At 38.4% G+C, this 26,492-nt stretch overlaps 1 protein-coding gene across 3 annotated transcripts in view; it reads right to left on the bottom strand.

Moving 5' to 3' along the window:
- Positions 1–22,701, bottom strand: part of LOC131138603 (UPF0606 protein KIAA1549) — a 37,029-nt gene extending 14,328 nt beyond the window's left edge. The window contains exons 1-14 of one of the 3 annotated variants that reach the window (XM_058087663.2): positions 22,347–22,701; positions 20,317–20,562; positions 13,505–15,187; positions 13,325–13,413; positions 12,263–12,422; positions 12,051–12,181; positions 10,503–10,692; positions 10,350–10,409; positions 8,358–8,503; positions 6,509–6,686; positions 5,240–5,424; positions 2,538–2,696; positions 648–773; positions 89–300 (exon numbers count right to left, since the gene is read on the bottom strand). In XM_058087663.2, the coding sequence (XP_057943646.2) occupies positions 89–300; positions 648–773; positions 2,538–2,696; positions 5,240–5,424; positions 6,509–6,686; positions 8,358–8,503; positions 10,350–10,409; positions 10,503–10,692; positions 12,051–12,181; positions 12,263–12,422; positions 13,325–13,413; positions 13,505–15,187; positions 20,317–20,455 (3,458 nt within the window). In that variant the 5' untranslated portion in view covers positions 20,456–20,562; positions 22,347–22,701. The remainder of the gene's footprint in view (positions 1–88; positions 301–647; positions 774–2,537; positions 2,697–5,239; positions 5,425–6,508; positions 6,687–8,357; positions 8,504–10,349; positions 10,410–10,502; positions 10,693–12,050; positions 12,182–12,262; positions 12,423–13,324; positions 13,414–13,504; positions 15,188–20,316; positions 20,563–22,346) is intronic. The other 2 variants (XM_078791119.1, XM_058087668.2) reach the window with 2 other exon arrangements.
- Between the last annotated feature and the right edge of the window lie 3,791 nt (positions 22,702–26,492).

Here is a 26,492-nt window from a genome sequence, read left to right on the forward strand (position 1 = left end):
TATATTTTGATTGATGTAAGAAATGCACTGTAATGTTTCATATATTTGCCTAAATAAAAATAAAAAAAATAAAAAATAATAATCTGACCTCTCTCGTCTTCGACTGCTACGGGACGCCTTGCTGGAGGAGGCGGAGTTTTTAGATACGGGAGTGGCGCCCTCCCCGTTCTGTGACGGACTCGGGCCTTCCTTCGGAGGCCCCGTCGGGGTGGATTCCTGGACCACCATGACATCATCTTTACTCTGCTGGCCAAGATGCAGTTTAGCAAAGTCAAAGCCTTTCACACTGGGGGCCTGCAACTGTGTTTTAGAAAAAAAACAACAAAAAGACACGTTTTTAGCGGTCGATATTAAGGATTCTAGTCAACAACAACTAGAGAAGTGGGAAATGGAAAGGATATAATGGCTGAAGGTGATGGGAAAATGTCTGCTATTACCTTACCTAACTTTACCTTAACTAGTCAGGCAAGGACTTGGGTATCTACACATGCATTACATTTTCCAGCCACAGAAAAACAACAAAATGCTATAAATAGAAGCACTACTTCATCACATGGACGACACGTCGCTACAGGACTACAAAACACAGCAACTACTCATACGACAAAACGTGCTCCTCGTGTCCGCTGAAGCCATCAAACCTGTACCTCCTCCTCGGCCCGCCTCCCTCTCGGGAACACTTTCATTCTCTCCTCATCCTCTTCTTCCTTATCCTCCTCCTCATCATCATCACTCGGTGTACTGCTTTTGCTCTTAGCACGAGGCAATCGTTCCTAAGCAGAAGCAATGTTGGAAAAAGCTAGATCAGGGGTGTCCAAACTGCGGCCCTGTGCGATTTTTTTATCAGCTTGCGGTACTTTAAAAAATATATATACTGTACTCTAAGTTGTATGTTATGGGAATCAAAACAAAAAATGAAAAAGTTAGAATATTACATATGTAAAGTTCAAATATTATAAGAATAAAGTTTAATAATTATGGAAAAAAATAATTTTAAAAAAATCCAAAAAGTCCAAATATTAGAAAAGTTTTACATTTTATGATAATAAACCAGGAAAAATAATGTAATTTTAGTAACATACAGTTGACATATTAATTTTTTTAATTCAATATTATGAAAAATTAATATAATTGTAATTTTAATATTATACTGCGGAGAGTTTCAAATAATATTACAAAAATAAACTCAGTCATAATAATTACAATAAGTGTATTTCCAAATGGAAAAAGTTGAAATAATTGGATTTTTTTCCAACAGTAGAATTGAAAAAAAAATGCTATAATTTCTTTATAATAAAATCCAAATATTAAAAGAAAAAAAGGCAAAAAATTTTCTTGCATCATTTCATTTTTCATGACGTGGCCACCATAAAGTTTGGACACCCGAGGCCTAGATTCTTTCCCAGCTGAACTTTAAACATGAAATCAGCTAAGCTATGTATTTTCAATAAGAACTAGTCTCAATCCCAATTTCTATCTTATAAATGGATTCAGTGCCCTACCCGGGCAAAAAATAATAATAATAATAATTAAAAAAAATAAGACAAGCTAAACAGTCCGGTTGGAATAGATTCAGTGCCCTACCGGGGCAAAATAATAATAATAATAATAATTACAAAAAATATAAGACAAGCTAAACAGTCCAGTTGGAATGGATTCAGTGCCCTGCTGGAGTAAAAAATAATAATAATAATAACAAAAAATAAGACAAGCTAAACAGTCCAGTCCCTACTGGGGCAAAAAAAAAAATAAAATAAATAATAATAATAATAATAATTAAAAAAAAAATAAGACAAGCTAAACAGTCCAGTTGGAATGGATTCAGTGCCTTACGGAGGCATAAAATAAAATAAAATAAAATAAAATAAAACAAAACAAAACAAAACAAAATAAAATAAAATAAAATAAAATAAAATAAAATAAAATAAAATACTGGAGCAAAAATAATAATAATAAAAATAAGACAACCTAAACAGTCCAGTTGGAATGGATTCAGTGCCCTACTGGGGTAAAATAATAATAATAATAAAAAAAATAAGACAAGCTAAACAGGCCAGTCCCTACCGGGGCAAAATAATAATAATAATAATAATAATAATAGTAATTAAAAAAAATAAGACAAGCTAAACAGTCCGGTTGGAATGGATTCAGTGCCCTACCAGGGCAAAAAAATAATAATAATAAGAATAAAAAAAAAAATAATAATAAGACAAGCTAAACAGTCCAGTTGGAATGGATTCAGTGCCTTATGGAGGCATAAAATAAAATAAAAATATATAATAAATAAAATAAAATAAAATAAAATAAAATAAAATAAAATAAAATAAAATAAAATAAAATAAAATAAAATAAAATAAAATACTGGGACAAAAAAATAAATAAATAAATAAGACAAGCTAAACAGTCCAGTCTTTACAAGGGCAAAAAATAATAATAATAAAAAAAATAAGACAAGCTAAACAGTCCAGTTGGAATGGATTCAGTGCCCTACCGGGGACATCTACCAAACACTACTCTAAGCCGCCCCCCCATTTAACCTTCATTTCCTTCTCTTCATACTCTTCTTCTTCACCGTCATAGTCCTCCTCCTCCTCCTCCTCCTCCTCCTCAAATCCCCCTTCTTCTTCCTCACTACACTTTCCACCCCTCCCATGCTGATGTAGCGCCTGGGGAAGGGGGGTCAGTGAGGTAGCAGGCTGCGAGCAAAATGGTGAATTGTATTATGTGACACATGATGATGCTAAATGACTTTCCATTGTACATTAAACAAATGACATCAATGTGGGTTGATGAACATTTACTGGTAAGAGAAATGCATGAAACATTGCCTGCTAAGACAGGAAGACCAAAAATACATTTAAGTGCCTTTTAATGATGAGGAACGATACTGCTCTCTGGATTCATGCTAAAGCGTGGCGTTGCTTTTAAGCATTATTATGCAAATCATTCATTATAGGACTATTAGCATTTATTTATTACATTTTATGATAATAAACCGGGAAAAATAATGTAATTTTAGTAGCATACAGTTGACATATTATTATTATTTTTTAATTCAATATTATGAAAAATTAATACAATTGTAATTTAAAGATTAGGCTGCGGAGAGGTTCAAATAATATTACAAAAATAAAGTCAAATATTACGAGGATAAAGTCACAATAATTACAATAAGTGTATTTCCAAATAGAAAGTTGAAATAATTGGAATTTTTTTCAACCGGGAAAAATAATGTAATTTTAGTAGCATACAGTTGACATTTTTTTTATTCAATATTATGAAAAATTAATACAATTGTAATTTAAAGATTAGGCTGCAGAGAGTTTCAAATAATATTACAAAAATAAAGTCAAATATTACGAGGATAAAGTCATAATACAGTGAAGAAAATAAGTATTTGAACACCCTGCTATTTTGCTATTTCTCCCACTTAGAAATCATGGAGGGGTCTGAAATTTTCATCGTAGGTGCATGTCCACTGTGAGAGAGATAAACTAAAAAGAAAAATCCAGAAATCACAATGCATGATTTTTTAACAATTTATTTGTGTGATACAGCTGCAAATAAGTATTTGAACACCTGAGAAAATGAATGTTAATATTTGGTACAGTAGCCTTTGTTTGCTATTACAGAGGTCAAACGTTTCCTGTAGTTTTTCACCAGGTTTGCACACACTGCAGGAGGGATCTTGGCCCACTCCTCCACACAGATCTTCTCTAGATCAGTCAGGTTTCTGGGCTGTCGCTGAGAAACACGGAGTTTGAGCTCCCTCCAAAGATTTTCGATTGGGTTCAGGTCTGGAGACTGGCTGGGCCATGCTAGAACCTTGATATGCTTCTTACGGAGCCACTCCTTGGTTTTCCTGGCTGTGTGCTTCGGGTCGTTGTCGTGTTGGAAGACCCAGCCACGACCCATCTTCAATGCTCTGACAGAGGGAAGGAGGTTGTTCCCCAAAATCTCACAATACACGGCCCCAGTCATCCTCTCTTTAATGCAGTGCACTCGTCCTGTCCCATGTGCAGAAAAACACCCCCAAAGCATGATGCTACCACCCCCATGCTTCACAGTAGGGATGGTGTTCTTCGGATTGTACTCTTCATTCTTCTTCCTCCAAACACGCTTATTGGAATTATGACCAAAAAGTTCTATTTTGGTCTCATCTGACCATAAAACTTTCTCCCATGACTCCTCTGTATCATCCAAATGGTCATATGCAAACTTAAGACGGGCCTTGACATGTGCTGGTTTAAGCAGGGGAACCTTTCGTGCCATGCATGATTTCACATCATGACGTCTTAGTGTATTACCTACAGTAACCTTGGAAACGGTGGTCCCAGCTCTTTTCAGGTCATTGACCAAGTCCTGTCGTGTAGTTCTGGGCTGATTCCTCACCTTTCTTAGAATCATTGAGACCCCACGAGGTGATATCTTGCATGGGGCTCCACTCCGATTGAGATTGACCGTCATGTTTAGCTTCTTCCATTTTCTAATGATAGCTCCAACAGTGGACCTTTTTTCACCAAGCTGCTTGGTAATTGCTCCGTAGCCCTTTCCAGCCTTGTGGAGGTGTACAATTTTGTCTCTGGTGTCTTTGGACAGCTCTTTGGTCTTCGCCATGTTACAAGTTAAAGTCTTACTGATTGTATGGGGTGGACAGGTGTCTTTATGCAGCTAACGACCTCAAACAGGTGCATCTGATTCAGGATGATACATGGAGTGCAGGTGGACTTCTAATGGGCAGACTAACAGGTCTTTCAGGGTCAGAATTCTAGATGATACACAGGTGTTCAAATACTTATTTGCAGCTGTATCACACAAATAAATTGTTAAAAAATCATGCATTGTGATTTCTGGATTTTTCTTTTTAGTTTATCTCTCTCACAGTGGACATGCACCTACGATGAAAATTTCAGACCCCTCCATGATTTCTAAGTGGGAGAAATAGCAAAATAGCAGGGTGTTCAAATACTTATTTTCTTCACTGTAATTACAATAAGTGCATTCCCAAATGGAAAAAGTTGAAATAATAGGAATTTTTTCCAACAGTAGAATTGAAGAAAAAAAAAAGCTATAATTTCTTTAGAATAAAATCCAAATATTAAAAGAAAAACCTCGTAATTGAATGAGAAAAAAAGGCACAATTTTGCACAATTATGCTCAATATGCTAATGAGCATATGTGAACATGCGTGTATTGACGTGACTGAAAAATAAATAAAAGCACACAAACTATATGCTACCTTCTGTCTCTGCTGCATGGAAGCCACGGCATCGGGCTGGAACTCCAGCTTGTCCGTTCGACACAGCTTCCAGTAGAGGATGGAAATGATGACGACGACCACCAGGAGAGGAGTCACCACTCCGATAATGAGCCACATGTTGGGGTTCTCCGTGTCGGAAGGCGGGGATGGTCCCTTCTCCACGGCTTAAATGGAACAGATAGACACACGATTCAAGGCCACAGACCCCCCCATTTGGGGCTCTCATTTGGCCTTTATCCTCGACTTTAAAAATGATCAAATGAAGGTAAAACAATATCAACACTCTTTATTGCTCTCTGGTTCTACAATAGCTTACTTATTATGTAGAAATATGGGCTAATAACTATAAAAGCAATCTTCACTGGCTAAATGTACTGCAAAAAAGGCCAGTAAGGATAATTCATAATGCCGCCTACATAGAACATACTAACTCCTTATTTCTAAAATCACAAATACTTCAACTTGCTGATATAGTTCATCTTCAAAGAGCTAAAATAATGCATAAGGCTAAAAATAACCAATTAGCTAAAAATGTCAATTCAAGAAACAATACAAACAGTTGATGTTTGCTAAATACAAGGATGAAGAGTCTTGAAGCAGTTTAAATTAAATTAAATTAAATTAAATTGAATTAAATTAAATTAAATTAAATTAAATTAAATTAAATTAAATTAAATTAAATTAAATTAAATTAAATTAAATTAAATTAAATTAAATTAAATTAAATTAAATTAAATTAAATTAAATTAAATTAAACTGAATTGAATTAAATTCATTATTAAAAAAAACTGTATTATGGAAAGCAGGAAGTGAACAAATGTAACAGTTACTGATTGTAAAAGTACCAACAGCCAAGGCGTTTTGGTTTAGTGGCTGCTGGATTGGGGCTCTTGCTTGAGGCTGCTGGGTTCAGAGGTCCAAAACAAACCAAAAAATGTAATTTAATGTAATTTAATGTAATTTAATGTAATTTAATGTAATTTAATGTAATTTAATGTAATTTAATGTAATTTAATGTAATTTAATTTAATTTAATTTAAACAAAAAAAAACTTATTAGGAAAGCAGGAAGTGAACAAATGTAACAGTTACTGATTGTAAAAGTACCAGATGGAGGGGTAGGATTTAATAAGCTTTGCTTCTACCTACTCCTTTTGGACATGTGGAACTGTGTAAAACTACAATCCAAAGAAGTTAAATTACCGGACCCATTATGCTAATGAGATGCCACACTTAAGCTACTACTCACGTTGTGCCAAAATGCCCTGAACGCGATATCCCAAGATGATGGCGGCCTTTTGGACGTCCAGGCTATTGAGGATGTCGGCCATTTTGACGGCAGGGACCCGCTGACCGTCAGGGCCCTCTACAAAATACACCACTTCCAAGGGATGGTCGGTTCCCGTCAGCCGGTTCATGCTCACAACCTGGAAGTTGAAACAGTGACGAGAGTTCCACTTAGGCACCTGTCTGAAGGAATTAGGGATACATGCTCTCAGCTAATGAGCAGCCTGGACACATTCAGTCAACATTTAGACCTCTGGTATAACATATGACAACAAAAACTATCACCACTGTAAAAGAGCATCGAACCCCTGGCAGATTTTGTCATTAATACGTCGGAACACAGGAAATGAGAACATATGATTCAGATACCACGATTAAAATATGTCCAGATGTTGGAATAAGCCCTCAGTGAACGTTACTGTTACCATCGTTACCATCTGGTACTTTTATGATCAGTAACTGTTACATTTGTTCACTTCCTGCTTTCCTAATATAGTTTAAATTAAATTAAATTAAATTAAATTAAATTAAATTAAATTAAATTAAATTAAATTAAATTAAATTAAATTAAATTAAATTAAATTAAATTAAATTAAATTATATTAGGAAAGCAGGAAGTGAACAAATGTAACAGTTAATGTCCATAAGGAGTAGGAAGAAGCAAAGCTTATTAAATCCTACCCCTCCATCTGGTACTTTTACAATCAGTAACTGTTACATTTGTTCACTTCCTGCTTTCTTAATTTAATTTAATTTAATTTAATTTAATTTAATTTAATTTAATTTAATTTAATTTAATTTAATTTAATTTAATTTAATTTAATTTAATTTAATTTAATTTAATTTAATTTAATTTAATTTAATTTAATTTAATTTAATTTAATTTATTGTTATTAATTGTTTTGGACCTCTGAACCCAGCAGCCTCTTTTACAATCAGTAACTGTTACATTTGTTCACTTCCTGCTTTCCTAATATAGTTATTATTATTATTATTTTTTTTTTTGTCATGTGTTTTGTCACACATTCTTATTTTGTGTAGAAAAATAAAAATTAAGATATTTGAGAACAGTGGAATGTTTTATCAAAGCTTTTCTTGTAGAGAATCAGATATTTTTCTGTTTTTAATAAATGCGTTTTTTTTTTCGTTTTTTTTTTTGGAAAACCTGATGCGGCCCAGCCTCGCCCATACCCTAGCTCCAGTGGCCCCCCAGGTAAATTGAGTTTGAGACCCCTGTTCTAAATCTTTGAGTAAAGCACCGTCTCTGGATGCCTCCTCCATTATGCTCTCGTCTCAAAAAAACAGAGACAAACTCTTCATCATATCAACTGCATGATTCAAGCAGACGGGAAAAAATATTAATAATTGATCAGACCCCCCCTTTCCCCCCCCCCCCACACACACAGCTTTACAGTACAGGTCACATGACCATGGAGAAATAAGGCTACATAGAAAGCCGAAGGAACAAGCACTTTGTGAGGCTGCAGTGTCTGAATAGCTTCGTCTGGGCTGAATGGGATGCTGTTGCCATGGGGACAACATTACCCCCCCCACCCCCCACCCCCCTCCAGCTCCATGTGAGACTGACGAGCAGGTGCAGGACTACTCCACAAAAGCAAGATCCTGATTAGTAAATCAGTAAGGCTATCGGTTGTGACACGGACCCCGCAAAGCTGAAATAATGAGCCCTCAGTGCTCGCTTGCATCCATTTTCTATGCCGCTGAGCATCATTTGGGTCCTGGACTGGTCAGGAACCAACAGGAACCAATCACAGCAAGAAATAGAATGGATGTCACGTGACAAATGGTACCTGAACGCTGCTGTTGCCCACGCTGGTGGCTCTCCTGGCACGTCTGACGGATCCCATGGCCTCCCCGAGTAACATGGCCACCCGCCGCTCAATGTTGGCTTGGAATGTTCGCTGTCCCACTTCGCTGTCCGCCACTCCCAGAACGACTAGCAATGAAAGCACAGACCAGATACTGTGGGATGACTGGAGATATTTTAGTTTATTGATGCGGTACTGGCCTCGGGGCCCTGGCACCCTTACACAACCCCAAGGGCAAATAGGTCATTATTCAAAATTAACTTTGGGCAGCATTATCTTTTTTTGTCTTAATGGATGGATGGATGGATATCTTTAGATAGATGGATAGATAGATAGATAGATAGATAGATAGATCTATCTAGGAAGGATGGATGATGGAAGGAAGGAAGGATGGAAGGAAGGATGGAAGGAAGGATGGAAGAAAGGATTGCAGAAAGGAAGGAACGAAGGAAAGAAGGAAGGAAGGATGGATGGATGGATGGATGGATGGATGATTGGAAGGAAGGAAGGATGGATGGTGGAAGGATGGATGGTGGAAGGAAGGATGGAAGGAAGGAAGGAAGGAAGAAAGGTTGGAAGGAAGGATGGAGGAATGAATGAATGGATGGATGCATGGAAGGAAGGAAGGAAGGAAGGAAAGAAGGAAGGAGGGAGGGAGGATGGATGGAAGGAAGGAGGGAAGGAAGGAAGGAAGGAAGGAAGGAAGGAAGGAAGGAAGAAAGAAAGAAAGAAAGGAAGGAAGGATGGACGGAAGGAAGGAAGGAAGGAAGGAAGGAAGAAAGGAAGGAAGGATGGTTGGAAGGAAGGATGGAGGAATGGATGGATGGATGGATGGATGGATGGATGGATGGAAGGAAGGATGGATGGGTGGGCGGATGGATGAGAGGGAGGGAGGGAGGGAGGGAGCATGGATGGAAGGAAGGAAGGAAGGAAGGGAGGGAGGATGGATGGAAGGATGGATGAATAGAAGGAACGAAGGAAGGAAGGAAGGAAGGATGCATGGTTGGAAGGAAGGATGGAGGAATGAATGGATGGATGGATGGATTGAAGGAAGGAAGGAAGGATAGATGGATGGGAGGGACGGAGCGAGGGAGGGAGGGAGGGAGGATGGATGGAAGGAAGGAGGGAAGGATGGATGGGATGGAGTGAGGATGAAAGGATGGATGGGTGGATGGAAAGAAGGAAGGAAGGATGGGAGGGAGGGAGGATGGATGGATGGATGGATGGAAGGAAGGATGGATGGGTGGATGGAAGGAAGGAAGGATGGTTGGAAGGAAGGATAGAGGAATGAATGGATGGATGGAAGGAAGGAAGGAAGGAATGAATGGATGGATGGAAGGAAGGAAGGAAGGATAAATGGATGGGAGGGAGGGAGGGAGGGAGGGAGGAAGGAAGGAAGGATGGATGGGTGGATGGAAGGAAGGAAGGATGGATGGGTGGATGGATGGAAGGATGGATGGAAGGAAGGATAAATGGATGGATGGGAGGGAGGGAGGGAGGGAGGGAGGGAGGGAGGATGGAAGGAAGGAAGGAAGGAAGGAAGGATGGGTGGATGGATGGAAGGAAGGATGGATGGAAGGAAGGATAAATGGATGGGAGGGAGGGAGGGAGGGAGGATGGAAGGAAGGAAGGAAGGATGGGTGGGTGGATGGATGGAAGGAAGGATGGATGGGTGGATGGAAGGAAGGAAGGAAGGATGGATGGATGGAAGGAAGGATGGATGGAAGGAAGGATAAATGGATGGGAGGGAGGGAGGGAGGAAGGGAGGGTGGAAGGAAGGAAGGAAGGAAGGAAGGAAGGAAGGAAGGATGGATGGGTGGGTGGATGGATGGAAGGAAGGATGGATGGATGGAAGGAAGGAAGGAAGGATGGAAGGAAGGAAGGAAGGATGGATGGGTGGATGGAAGGTAGGAAGGATGGATGGAAGGAAGGATGGATGGATGAGAGGGAGGGAGTGAACTTAACCCAACATACCTGTTCTCACCCAGGAGGAGCGCAGGAACTGGCTGGTGTTCAACTCCGGATAATGGAAAGCTTTTGAAGAGGACCAGATCATAAACGTGTCAATGCATCACGTTTCCATAAACGAGATCATTATGTTCTCTACACATGAGTGAAGATTCTCACGCTCGGCAATCTGGAAGACGGGATATCCGATGTAATAACTGAATTCCACCTTGGCGAGCTTCATGAGGGCGTTGCTGACCTCTGACCCCATTAGATAACCTCTGTTGTTGCGTACGGTGAAGGTAATGTCCACCGGGTACCTCAACGGTCGTTGTTGATTTTCAGCGAGCGCCATGGTAATATTTATAATCTGCAACAAAATTTGATAACAAGAGGACGAAATATTAAAATTATAATTCAATTCCATTTCTTGGAAACTTGCCTGTGTTAGCTGACTTAGCTCAGTGCCTTCAGTGATTAGAAAGTAGGGCATTAAATCGGGCAGTTTAGCCTGAGAGCGTACTTATTTAGTTATTCATGAAAAGTTTCCATGCTGAAACAAATTCCTAAATAAATCATAACACATAACAGCGAACAATACACAAGCTAAATCACTACTTAACACTAAATAAGCTATTTCAGAATAAGAATGCCAGCTACTTTAATCCCCAGAAACTAGAGCATGAACTCACGGGTCCAGCATCCACATAGAAACGTATGAATGGTAATGGTAATGGTAATGGTAATGGTAATGGTAATGGTAATGGTAATGGTAATATTTCATTTGAACATGCATCAGATTCCAATTGAGTGCATCCCATCATCAGTTCCCAGTTCCACATGTCCGAAAGGAGTAGGAAGAAGTAAAGCTTATTAAATCCTACCCCTCCATCTGGTACTTTTACAATCACTAACTGTTACATTTGTTCACTTCCTGCTTTCCATAATAAAGTTTTTAATTAAATTAAATTAAATTAAATTAAATTAAATTAAATTAAATTAAATTAAATTAAATTAAATTAAATTGTAGTCCTAGCATATAAGTGTTTCAAATGTACTTCTTCCCTAACATCATATTTCTCCTCTCTTGTAGAGAAGTATTACATGACATTTTTAGCTAATTTGTTATTTTTAGCCTTATGTATTATTATTTTCACTGTTTGAATATGAACTATATCAGCAAGTTGAAGTATTTGTGATTTTAGAAATAACGAGTTAGTATGTTCTCTGTTGGCGGCATTATGAATTATCCTTACTGGCCTTTTTTGCAGCACATTTACCGAGTGAAGATTGCTTTTATTATTATTATTAGCCCATATTTTCACACAATAAGTAAGATATGGTAGAACCAGAGAGCAATAAAGAGTGTGGAATGATTTCTGATTGAGAACAAATTTTGCTTTGTTAAAATATTGAAATATTTCCGAACACATTATGTTGTATATTTTTAATATGAGGTTTCCAGCTCATATTTTCATCTATTGTGATCCCCAGAAAATTATTATTGTTCACCCTTTCAATGTCTACACTGTCTATTTGTATTTGCTGGTGTGTGTCCTTTCTGCTGTTAGCAAACAGCATGATTTTAGTTTTATTTAGGTTCAAGGACAATCTATTATCATCAATGGGGCTGTACTGGCAAATAAGATCATCACAGGACTTCAAAGATAAAAACATTGTAATACACAATAGGTAAGAAATCATGGCGTCTGAAGAGGGTCAAATTACCTGCACTATGAAATTGTCCGATGCCTTGGCACGCCGACGCACTTCGGCAAAAGCCATGCCGAGACCTCTCTCGATACTCTCACTGAAGTTGCAAAAGCGTACATCAACATGAGCAGGGACAAACTGCAACACTGCACACAAGAAAAGAAACAGTTAGCTTAACATAAAGCATAGAAATTGGTTTATATTTGAATCAATTACATGTGATTCACCTGTGTGGACTTCATATTTAGTATCTGGTACAGACCAGTTGGGAGACACGGACAGGAAGCGGCGTCCTGACCGTCGCAAGGCATTAATGACAGAGATGGCTGTGTACACGACCGGACCTGATACGACCCGAAACGCAAACTTTGGTGGTGGTTCGATAACCTGGAAAGACAGGAAAGAAATGTTAAAGGACAACCTTTGAAATATTTTGATTATGATCTACAAAAGCTTTCAAAAGATACACAAACAGCTAAAAAAGAGAAAATGATAATATGTATTCATTTGTCTGGTAATGGTAATGGTTTTATTTCATTTGAACATGCATCAGATTACAATTGAGTGCATCCCATAATCGGTTCCCAGTTCCACATGTCCAAAAGGAGTAGGAAGAAGCAAAGCTTATTAAATCCTACCTCCATCTGGTACTTTTTCAATTAGTAACTGTTACATTTGTTCACTTCCTGCTTTCCTAATATAGTTGAAGGTTTTTTTGTTTAAATTAAATTAAATTAAATTAAATTAAATTAAATTAAATTAAATTAAATTAAATTAAATTAAATTAAATTAAATTAAATTAAATTAAATTAAATTAAATTAGTTTGTTTTGGACCTCTGAACCCAATCCAGCAGCCACCAAACCAAAACCTTCCAACGCCAAATTTAATTTAATTTAATTTAACTATATTAGGAAAGCAGGAAGTGAACAAATGTGATTGTAAAAGTACCAGATGGAGGGGTAGGATTTAATAAGCTTTGCTTCTTCCTACTCCTTTTGGACAGTAACTGTTACATTTGTTCACTTCCTGCTTTATTAATATAGTTGAATTTTAATTTAATTCAATTCAATTCAATTCAATTCAATTCAATTCAATTCAATTCAATTCAATTCAATTCAATTCAATTCAATTCAATTTAATTGTTATGCAAGGATTGTGGAAGATGGGCAAAATAATATTCTGATTTTATCGCATTAAGTGTCATGTGGAAGGTACTGTGAGTAAAAATACCTACAGCAACTACTACAAAACCAGTAATAACAGGTAATAATATAAACAACAATGTACCTGTAACTCAAGCGATTTGTTGAATTGCTGTTTCAGGATCTCTCCAACTTGAGATCTGGCATATCCAAGAGTGTATCCCAAGGGAAAACCTTTATGGTAAAATGTAAACAGATTTATAATCGGATTTTTCATATATTGCATTGTGATCGACTGCATTAACATTACACAATTATGACTTACCGATTTTAATGAGATACTCCGGCTTGTCAAGGTTGCAGAGGTACTGTCTGGATGTCAGCGTTGTATTCCGCTGCCCACCACGTGTGACAGGGGTAACATTAACAGCAATTCCGGTTGTTTCCTGATGAAAACGTGTGTTGGCATCGGTAGACGTGGGTATCGGCGGCGTGGTATTAGCGTCGGTGTCGCTTGAAATCAAAATCATTGTGGCTGGATTGTCAAATTCATCTGTAGTCACCCCCTGATCACCTAGCATAACGGGGGGCACCGTAGTGCCATTGGATGAAATCGAAGTGATATTGAGAACCGCCTCAATATCGGTAGGACTTGAGGAAGAAGCGGCTGTTGCGGTTATTACAGGAGTTGAGGGTATGGTGCTTTGCGGGAAGGGTTCTGTGACAAACCATTGGACATCCGTGAGAGACAAAGAAGGCATGACATCATCCGGCCAGAATTCCGTAAGACTCTGCAGGCCAAGAGTTCGAGTACCTGCAGACCTATGTGTGGTCGATATTAAAGTAGGCAAAATGGGAGAAGGTGGTTCAAGAAGGGACGTTGCGACAATGGAATGGTCCAAAAAAGACTTCGAGACATTACAACTGCTACTATGGGTGTCATCTTCAGTTGTATCATCGGCGATGCTATTGCTAGGTGTTGTGTCCGGTGTACCCATGGGCACTACGGTGATGTTCCCTCTTTGTTCGGCTTCGTTCCCTGAACCGGCGCTGTCCTTAGTGAGCTGGGTGGTGTAATATTCCAAGCTGTTCATATCCGGTAAGAGGACATCTGTCGGTTGAATACTGTAAGTATCCGACCAATCAATATCCGATGCTTCTATCGTGTCACTGCTAATAGTCGGAGTAACGTACATTGTGTAATGAAGGGACGAAAAAGATGGCCGGATATGAAGATGATGCAAGGATGAAAAAGATGCGCCCACTCTGGAAGGGAAAGCTGTATCATATTTTTCTGTATCGTCATCTTGATCGTACGTATCGGGAACTTTGGTGACCAAAGAGTAGTCCTCTTCTTCTGGACTTAGGAATGCCATTGTCTCCAAGTAATCCCCAGACCCCCAGTCAAAGTCCATAGTATTGGAGGGATAAAAGTACTCCGGGGGAGCCTCGGTTGGTTGAGACGAAGGTGATGTAAGGTGGAGGCCGGTTAAAGGTACGTGGTAGCTAGGTGCTAGAAGTTCATGTGAGTTGGGCAGAACCGTTTCCGGTTTATTCTTGTTCTGAATTTCACTTGGCTCAGGTTCCAGTGAGACATGATCTAAAATATCAGCTTCGTCTGACAAATGTGTCTGAAGAAGCGGTGAAGAAGCAGTTATGAGGATTTTTTCCGATTCGCTGATTCGTGCATCTTTAGGTACTTCCTTTAGAAAACTAAACCGTGACACCGTCGTTTTTTTGAACGATGAGGGTCTTGATACATTTGACTGAGGTTGCATCTGAGATACGGAAAGAGATCCCAAAACCATCTGAGAGTGATGCAACGATGGCAAAAGAGGATGTGGTTCTTCTGTATCGATGCCAACGGGTGTTAGAGATTCATGTTGCAATTCAGGATTGACTGGACCGGTCCGAGTGGTTCTTGAGGGTGATAATGATAATCTTCTTGGGATTGAAATATCGTCAAGAAATTTCTCGGCATGGTGTGGAGAACCGAAGAGAGAGACATCTACAGAGAAGCAAAAGGGAAGCTTTTTAGTGTCCGTAACCGGAAGAACAATGAAGATGGTTAGCAAATAAAACTAGTACTCAATAACCTTTTGTTACATAAATAACAATAATCCCAGCTGTCTTTGGGCGAGAGGCAGGGTACACCCTGGACTGGTCGCCAGCCAATCACAGGGCACATATAGACAAACAACCATTCACACTCACATTCATACCTATGGACAATTTGGAGTCGCTAATTAACCTAGCATGTTTTTTTTTGGAATGTGGGAGGAAACCGGAGTACCCGGAGAAAACCCACGTAACGCACAGGGAGAACATGCAAACTCCACACAGAGATACCCGAGGGTGGAATTGAACCCTGGTCTCCTAGCTGTGTGGTCTGCGCACTAACCACTCGACCGCCAAATTTTTGCTTCCAAAGGACGTTGTCAAACTCAGAGTTATGGTCCCTGTCAAACACATCTGTCTTCCTTTGGTTTTCCGAGGTTGGATCGCAGGAGCCTAAGCTAATTTGTTCATGTCCTCCCGGCGAATCCCAAAGTATCCTAAGCCAGTTAAGAGACAGTTTTTCCGACGAGTCCTGGGTCTTCCCCAAGGCTTCCTATAGGTCGGATGTGCATTAAGCGCCTTCCCATTGAGGGGTGCCATTGGATGAAATTGAAGTGATATTGAGAACTGCCTCAACATCGGTAGGACTTGAGGAGGCGGCGGACTGATAAAGAGTCTACATCACTGCAGACTCGGCACCGATTCGCTTGACCATCTGGAGTTCCAGTCTTCGTTCACACGTGAACAAGATCCCAAAGCCCTTAAACTCCTCCAACTCGGAGATGCTAATTCTCATCCCAGCCCCGGCGGAGTCCGCCCCTCAATGGAAACGGGCTTGACCAACCTCTGACACCAGTCATACAGTCAACTGCCCAAAATTAGGTGGTTTGGTACCATAAAATACACTCCCAGGCACCTTCAAGGACACTGCCGAGAGTGTAGAATCAATTCCGATTAAATTTGTGTAAAAAATTATTTTTAGATTAATATAAAATAGTAGTAAATATAAAAAATATATAAAAATATGATATAAAATTATATTATATAAACTATATAAAATTATATTATATAAAAAAGAATTATCTATTTTAAAAATTAATTAAGACCTTCCTATTTGACAGCAGCTGGGCATGGAGCAACAGAGTGAGGCTGACATTACAGTCGAAAAACCTTGACAAAGGTCTTGAAGGCTAAGTAGATCTGCCACCTGGCACCCGAAACATGAGCGTGAGGACCCGATTTCCACTTGGCTGGTCGCACATTATTAGATCAACAATATCTGTAACACAATTTAAATTGCTCAGCCATTTCAATTAAGTCATATTTTCTTTGTTGATTACATTCTACTGCTGCTTATTATTCTCACTGCACTGAGCGGTTGATAGTACGGCCGACTGCTCAGCATATTTTCATCCATCCCATAATGAAGCACATGCCTAAAAATGTGGAACAGTCTCATTAGTCTGACAACACTGAAGAATTAATGCCATGGGGTTTTAATTTATTCATGGTATGAAGAATCGCATGATAATGAGATTCCGTTTTTGTGCATCTGGCCTTGATCCTTCGTGTGACACATTTATAAATAACTTTCTATATAAGTAAAAGTTACATTTGGTGATACAAACATAATTACTGAACAATTACTTGTTACCTTTATGTCGTTTTTGTTGTTGGTTTAATGTAAAGATGGTTATTTTTAACAACCCATTATACTCATTTTTCAGCTCTTTGTATTGAGTTGTGGACTCTTAAAGAGCAGCTACACACAATAACCCGTACAGAAAGCCAAGGATACTTCAGCCCAAGGATACATCGATCCAAGGATACATCGGCCCAAGGATACATCGGCCCAAGGATACTTCGGCCCAAGGATACTTCGGCCCAAGGATATTTCGGCCCAAAGATACTTCGGCCCAAGTAAACTTCAGCCCAAGGATACTTCGGCCCAATGATACATCGACCCAAGGATACTTCGACCCAAGGATACATCGACCCAAGGATACATCGGCCCAAGTAAACTTCAGCCCAAGGATACTTCGGCCCAAGGATACATCGACCCAAGGATACTTCGACCCATGGATACATCGACCCAAGGATACTTCAACCCAAGGATACATCGGCCCAAGGATACATCGACCCAAGGATACTTCGGCCCAAGGACACATTGACCCAAGGATACTTCGGCCCAAGGACACATTGACCCAAGGATACTTTGACTCAAGGATACTTCGACCCAAGGATACATTGACCCAAGGATACATCGACCCAAGGATACTTCGACCCAAGGATACATCGACCCAAGGATACTTCAGCCCAAGGATACGTCGACCCAAGGATGCTTCAGCCCAAGGATTTTTCAGCCCAAGGATACTTCGGCCCAAGGATACTTCGACTGCCAAGATTCATGAGAAACCATAGTTTTTTTCACTAAAACAATTTGGTAGAGGTGTGTAGCACTTGTTGAAAGAGATAAAATGTTTCTTCTTTGCTAATGCCCCCCCCCTCCCTTCAGCAGTCTTGAGTGCAGGGGGGGGGGGGGGGGGTTGAAATATAACAGCTACTTCAGTGAATCAATATTACAAAAGGCTTGTTTGCCTCTCATGGGTGCCCAGCCCTGAATAAAGAGCCGAGCTGATAATGCTCCCATGTAGACGGTACTTTGGTGACGTCTAGAATTGAATCAAAGAACCCCCCCCAAACCCCCCCATCCACCTCCTCTCTCTTCCGTCAGTCCTCCCTGGCTTAAATGGACCAATATAAAATAGGAACGACCTGAATCAGTAACAGAGGGAAACGTTTGGCCAATCAGGAAATGGGCAGCAATGTGGCCGGGTAGCTAGGATAGCAAGCTAACTACAAGCCCAACACATGGTTCTGTTTTTACCTGCGCCTCTTGCGTGACTGCTTCTTTGCAGTTGGCGGGAGCTGCTGCATTATTCCGAGCTCTTATTCGGACATTGGGACACGGATGAGTTGACACATATTTGTTATGATGAAGTTAATTCAAGCCAAAATAATGTACTTGCTTTGACTACATCCACCCAAGGATACTTCAGCCCAAAGATACTTCGGCCCAAAGATACTTTGACCCAAGGATACTTCGGCCCAAGGATACTTTGACCCAAGGATACATCGACCCAAGGATACTTCGACCCAAGGATACTTCGGCCCAAGGATACTTTGGCCCATGGATACATCGACCCAAGGATACTTCGGCCCAAGGATACTTCGGCCCAAGGATACTTCGGCCCAAGGATACTTCGACCCAAGGATACTTCGACCCAAGGATACTTTGACCCAAGGATACTTCGGCCCAAGGATACTTCGACCCAAGGATACATTGACCCAAGGATACATTGACCCAAGGATACTTCAACCCAAGGATACTTCGACCCAAGGATACTTCGACCCAAGGATACATCGACCCAAGGATACTTCGACCCAAGGATACTTCGACCCAATGATACTTCGACCCAAGGATACTTCGACCCAAGGATACATCGACCCAAGGATACTTCGGCCCAAGGATACTTTGGCCCCTTGGATACATCGACCCAAGGAAACATCGACCCAAGGATACTTCGGCCCAAGGATACTTCGGTCCAAAGATACTTCGACCCAAGGATACTTCGACCCAATGATACTTCGACCCAAGGATACTTCAACCCAAGGACACATCGACCCAAGGATACATCGACTCAAGGATACTTCGACACAAGGATACATTGACACAAGGATACTTCGGCCAAAGGACACATCTGCCCAAGGACACATCGGCCCAAGGATACTTTGGCCCAAGGATAATTCGACCCAAGGATAATTCGACCCAAGGATACTTTGGCCCAAAGATACATCGACCCAAAGATACTTCGGCCCAAGGATACATCGACCCAAGGATACTTCGGCCCAAGGATACTTCGACCCAAGGATACATTGACCCAAGGATACATCGACCCAAGGATACTTCAACCCAAGGATACTTCGACCCAAGGATACATCGACCCAAGGATACTTCAACCCAAGGATACTTCAACCCAAGGATACTTCAACCCAAGGATACTTTGACCCAAGGATACATCGACCCAAGGATACTTCGTCAAAACCGACCCGTTAACATAAGAGATGATACCAGAAAGCTAACACAAGAGTTTTGATTTTTTGGATTTTTGACTCACAGTAGGCTAGTCTGAAGGCTCTGTTTAACTAACTAACTAACTAACTAACTAACTAACTAACTAACTAACTAACTAACTAACTAACTAACTAATTACTAATAATGACTTGCAGTTGAGACGAGTTCAACACAAACCATACTAATCTAATTACCAAGAGCATCTGCTGTCATTGAAATACGGCTACCCTGCCAGTTTGGGAAGAGAACCAGCCACCGACAGACTGCTAGACACAACATCTTGCTAGCCTGGTGAGTGCGTTAGAACCCGGATTTTGGCTTTTGATGGTTTCTAGCCATCGATCTGACACTGCCCCCCCCTACTCTAATGAATAATGAATGTCCATATTGTCATCTCACATGGATCCAATTTCACTGCACTGGTAATTAGTTTGGTCTTCCCTGGCCTGGCCTGCAGCGCCGTGAGCTGATCCTGATCCAGAACCAGGGAGCCCAAAATGGCAAAGCCGCTTTGAAAAGGTCTTGGAAGTGAAAAGTAGTGGAAAGTAAGTGACACATATAAAAGGGAAATTGCTGTGTCATGCCAAGTCTGGAAGAACAATTAAATCCACGCCTGATTTGACCCAGAAACCGTAAAGGAAACGAGTCTGGGAGAGGAAAGCCGCTTAAGTTTAGAGCTGAGACCTTCTCAGGAGGCCACAGTCAAGAAATGGGTGAAGACTGTAAGCTTTCAGGACGTCATTGTTTTGTTTGACAACTCATGTTTACAGTAATTAAATTAAATTAAATTAAATTAAATTAAATTAAATTAAATTAAATTAAATTAAATTAAATTAAATTAAATTAAATTAAATTAAATTAAATTAAATTAAATTAAATTAAATTAAATTAAATTAAATTTAATCCATCTATCTAAGCGGATTTGAGTAACGGACTTCCCTTACCTGCAACAGGTGAATCAGCAGCTGTCAGGTTTATCAACAACAGGGTCATTCCCAGAACCAAAGCACTCTGGGCACGGGGGTCCATGTGGGTCTTCTTCAGCACCGCCACCAAACCCACGAGCGAGACTAACCCTGACATTATTCGCTGTCACCGAAGTCAAGGCATTTCATCCATTTCATCCCAAAAGATGCCGTGTTTTAGGTTGGAGTCTTCCTCTTCTTCCAAAAACATGGGATGGGATTGTCCTTGCAGAAAAGACAAATTATTTTTTTTTCAGATTAAAATGAACAAAGCATTATTAGAGCCCTGTAGACATGACAAAACACGACTATAGTCACATTTATACTTTTTTTTTACAACATATTGCACAACTGCAGGGTCTTGAGACACATGCTAACTCGCAAACTAGACAGCTAGCGACCTAAACGGTAGCCTTCAAGTTATTTCCTTTCAACTTAAATAGCCAAAAACTTACCACTTCCACACGGATAGGGAGGATAACTATTAACAGTTATTTAACCTTTAACATGAACATTAATCAAACGTAATAATTTTTTCTGGGTACATGATACCATACAGCATCCGTATAAAACTTGCGCGGGCCGCACTGACATTAAACTTTCATATCAAGGCGGGGGCCTCAAAGTAGTGTCCTGCGGGCCACATTTGGCCCGTGGGCCGCGTGTTTGAGACCCCTGCCATACAGCATCCATATCAAACTTGCGCGGGCCGCACTAACATTAAACTTTCATATCAAGGCGGGGGCCTCAAACTAGTGTCCTGCGGGCCACATTTGGCCCCCGGGCCACGTGTTTGAGAGCCATACAGCATCCATATCAAACTTGTGCGGGCCGCACTAACATTAAACTTTCATATCAAAGCGGGGGCCTCAAAGTAGTGTCCTGCGGGCCACATTTGGCCCGCGGGCCGCGTGTTTGAGACCCCCCTGCCATACAGCATCCATATCAAACTTGCGCGGGCCGCACTAACATTAAACTTTCATATCAAGGCGGGGGCCTCAAACTAGTGTCCTGCGCGCCACATTTGGGCCGCGGGCCGCGTGTTTGAGACCCCTGCCATACAGTATCCATATCAAACTTGCGCGGGCCGCACTGACATTAAACTTTCATATCAAGGCGGGGGGCCTCAAAGGAGTGTCCTGCGGGCCACATTTGGCCCACTGGCCGCATGTTTGAGACCCGTGCCATACAGCATCCATATCAAACTTGCACGGGCCGCACTGACATTAAACTTTCATATCAAGGCGGGGGGCCTCAAAGTAGTGTCCTGCGGGCCACATTTGGCCCGCGGGCCGCGTGTTTGAGACCCCCCTGCCATACAGTATCCATATCAAACTTGCGCGGGCCGCACTAACATTAAACTTTCATATCGAGGCGGGGGCCTCAAAGTAGTGTCCTGCGGGCCACATTTGGCCCGCGGGCCGCGTGTTTGAGACCCCTGCCATACAGCATCCATATCAAACTTGCGCGGGACGCACTAACATTAAACTTTCATATCAAGGCGGGGGGCCTCAAAGTAGTGTCCTGCCGGCCACATTTGGCCCGTGCGCCGCGTGTTTGAGACCCCTAATATACAGCTACTTCTGTTTGACTGAAACTGACAACATTTTTTTTTTTTAAATAACAATGGCAAAACCTCTTTTTGGCAGAAAATTTGTATCTAGTTTTTATGACGCACATTGTTTTTAACAACATGGTAATATAAAAATAATTAAACATCTTGTATTTTTTGTGTTTTTTTATGTTTATTACCCTCAACACGGAACACACTGCTAGCTTAAAGTCGCTTCCATCATCACACAGTGCACACAGTGTCCCATATCCCGTCCCGTATTACTGACAAAAAATAACATTGTACACCATAAATATATGTTAAAATATAGAATATAAAGAATGAAGAATGGTCACCATTGACAAAGGCAACGTTTCGGTACAAAAACAACACGAATTTCGACCTCTTTTCTCAGCCATTTATAACACGAAGCGCATAGCTGCGTATTCAGACTTACCAAAACACGGTGTAAAACTCAATGAAATCCTTTATCTGTTTATGAAAAATATCATTAGATGAAGCGGAAAGTAGTTACATAAACCTCGGCGTGGTCACCTTTTCTTGTCCAAGTTAATTCATGAATAAAACTAACGTGTTGGCGGAGAGCATCCATTTGACACTCTTGATAGCAGTAACAGTCTCCCCCTGTCTTGGAGATCGGATTAGCCCCGCCTTCTTACATGTCTGATTTGTTCATCGCCAGTCAAGCTCTGCGTTGATTGGTTCAGATGCGTGTCAGTTATAGTGTTTTTTTCAATTTAGGTTGTGTCATATTCGACAAGCGTCTACGGCTTCCACGGCAACGTCGAATAGCATAACACATGCCGGCAACAGGGACGTGCTATATATATCATGTAGAGTTATTACTTTTTTCACCTTATTGTTGTAAATAATAATTTTAATTACTTACTTGCCCGAGACCGTGTGTGTAAAGCTATTTCGAATACTACGATTCATATTTGATTACACACGTCATCAAGGAAGGTTGAAACGCAGGGGGGAAAAGGTCCCGGTAGTGAAATGACGTCATTCTGTCTAGAAGGAAAAAAAATAATGGCAGTGATGTAGTGCGTGGCTCTGGTCTTGGTGCATACAGCCATCTAGTGGTGGAGTCAAGCAGTGCATGCCAAGGTGGACTGTCAGAGAGGAATGAATCCAACAATATTTTTGTTATATATATATATTATATATTATATTTACATATATATTATGTTTGTATATATAATATAAAAATCTATAATATCAAATGGCATTTTAATATAATATATTATTATAATTATATATATATATTTTAATATGAAATATTAAATTATTATATATGTATATTAGTGCTGATGACTGTCAGAGAGGAATGAATCCAGCAATATTTTTATTGTATATTTTTATTATATATACAATATTTACATATACATTATTATATTATTTATAGATTTATTATATATTATATAATATAAAATATATATAATATAAAATGGCATTTTAATATAAAAATATGATAATTATATACATGTATATTTAATATTTTAAGATTCAATTATATATGTATATTTATTAGTGCACTTATTGCATACTTCATATTGAGATGTGGCTTTTTTTAATGCATTCTGCCTCATTTTTATTATGAATCCAACTATATTTTTATTATATATATATTTTTTGTTATTGATACAAATACAATATATATTATATTTACATATATATTTATAATTTTATATATGAATATATAATATAAACATATATAATATAAAATGGCATTTTAATACAATATATTATTATAATTATATATATTTAATATATTTTAATATATTTTTATTATATATGTATATTATTAGTGCACTGATTGCATACTTCATATTGAGATGTGGCCTTTTTTAATGCCTTCTGCATCATTTTTATTATTATGAATCCAACAATATTTTTTTTATATATGTTTGTTATTATATATAAAAATTAAAATATATATTATATTTATAGATTTATTATGTTTAGGTATAAATATATCATATGAAATGGAATATAATTTTAATATAATATATAATTATAAATATATATATATATTTAATAAATTTGATATTTTAATATAAAATATATATTTTTATTGTATATGCATATTTATTAGTGCACTTCATATTGAGATGTGGCCTTTTTTTTAATGCATTCTGCATCATTTTTACTATTATGAAAAATAAATGAGATTTTTAGCTGTCAGTCAAATAAACCCAAAGCAGCAGGCGACAAGCCGGTGTGACTTTACAGTTTATTGTAAATCCAAGACAAAGTGTGATTACATTTCTACACATATACAATATGCATATGTGAGCATACAAACTCTCATTAATAACTGGATTCACCTCGGAGACGGGGGAAAAAAAAAAAGAGATGAAAAGTTACAGTGAAAAACGGTTAATAAAGGAAATAATAATAAAGTCTTCTATTGGGCCAAGCTGCATATTGTCTGGTATGATCCACGTTAATTCATAATAATAATTACCATAATTACTTTCCCTTATCATCTAATAGAAACCACTTTTTTTTTCTACAACTAAAAAAAGTATTAAAAGAAGAGATACACATAATATTACATAAAATTAAATAATAATAAAAGGAGAATACTGCAGTACATATGAGCATCCAAACAAGGAAGTGAATGAATCTAATTTTTCATATCATAATCATAATCAGGATTGTAGCTTTGGTGGTTCCATTTTTCAACGCCGTAAATAATATCATATTAAATCATATTCGGGGACACAGATTTGAATATATTTTGGTACTCTTCAATCATTATGGACTGAATACAGTAAAAGAATAAAGAAATACACTAACCCGGGGGTGTCCAAACTTTTTCCTGCAAGGGGCACATTCTGAAAAATGTGAAAAAATATGCGTAATATTAGTATAAACTTTGCTTTACTTCCATTTATGCTGTTTTTATTTCCTACATGTTGTTTTTGTAGTTTTACAACTTTATTTCCATAATAATATAACTAATAATACTAATTTATTTTCTATGTTTCATATATTAGAATCTTGCAATTCTGTTCAACTAACATGACAGGATTTATTTTTCAATTTTTCATTTTTTTTTAAATTTTCTTACTCTAAATATTTTCACTTCATTCTTGTAAAATTACAACAGTTTTTTCAAATTTTGGCTGTTAAAAATATATATTTGTACTTTCTCTGTGTAAATCCCCTTCTAAGAATTGTGACTTTATTCCCATAATATTTTGACTTTATTCCCATAATTTTAGAGCTTTTTTTAGAACCTAATTTTCCTAATTTTTTAATTTAATCTTGCAATTCTGTTCAACTAAGGTGACAGGATTTTTCCTCATATTTTCACACATTTTTCATTGTTTTTGTACTCTTAATATTTTCACTTAATTATCATAAAATTAAGACATTTTTTTTCAAATTTTGGCAGTTAAATTTTTTTTGTATTTTCTGTGTAAATCCTTCCATCATATTTCAGTTTTTTTTCTCTTAATATTTCACAATATTTTTTTCTTCAATTTGTCAGCTTTATGCTACTGAAATGTGAATTTATCTTACGCTCATAAAATATTTTTTCATCATATTTCCGTTTTTTCTTTTAATATTTCACAATATTTTTCCCTTCAATTTGTTCTATCTGTTCAACTAAGATGACGGGATTTTTCCTCATATTTTCACACATTTTTATTGTTTAATATTTTCAATTAATTCTCATAAAATTAAGACATTTTTTTCAAATTTCGACTGTTAAAAAATATATTTGTACTTTTTCTGTGTAAATCCTCTTCTAATAATTCTGACTTTATTCCCATAATATTTTGACTTTATTTCCATAATTTAGAGCTTTTTTTCGAACCTAATTTTCCCCAAATTACCACTTCATTTTGGGTTTTTTTTCCACATAATATTGTGATTTAGAAAAAAAAAATTTTCTTTAATATCGCAACTATGTCCAACTAAAATGACATTATTTTCCCCATAATATTTATTAAGTTTATGCTTGTAAAATTGCAACCTAAAAAAAAAAAATCGAACATTATTCCCATAAAATGACGACTATTCTCATTAAATTGCAACATGCTGATTAATTATTTTTAATTTTTAGGATGTGCTGCAAATGGCCCCCGGGCGGCACTTTGGACACCCCTGTACTAGACTTGTATTAGATGTTTTTTCATCGAGGGTGCGATTGAAAGAATAAATCGGCGTTTTGTCCAATCGAAATGACACATTAAAGCTTTGGAGGTATTGTTGGTTATTTGGACAACAGTGCTAGGCGGGAATGCTAAGCTAGGCTAATTTTAACAACACAAAAAACACATTTGCACACGCTATTTTTGAAGCACATTTTGGTAATCGTAAGGTCACTCGATCTACATCCATGCTCATTATTTTGGATTTTTCTCTTATACTGGTAGATGTCAAATGTCACGTGTTACATTCAGGTTCTGCGGGTTTTTCCGTGCGTTTAAAGGTATTGGTCGTTTCTACGATGGATTTCTCCCAAGTCACAACAATCATGGAATTACACAGTCGAAATGAATGAACTAATTCGGGAAAACGGGGGCATGCCCCCGTCACAATACGGCAATCCAAATTCAATTCA

The sequence above is a fragment of the Doryrhamphus excisus genome, linkage group LG6 (genome assembly GCF_037039965.1).
Source record: "Doryrhamphus excisus strain RoL-2023G ecotype Guam linkage group LG6, RoL_Dexc_Guam_v1.1, whole genome shotgun sequence".
In the NCBI taxonomy this organism is placed as follows: domain Eukaryota; kingdom Metazoa; phylum Chordata; class Actinopteri; order Syngnathiformes; family Syngnathidae; genus Doryrhamphus; species Doryrhamphus excisus.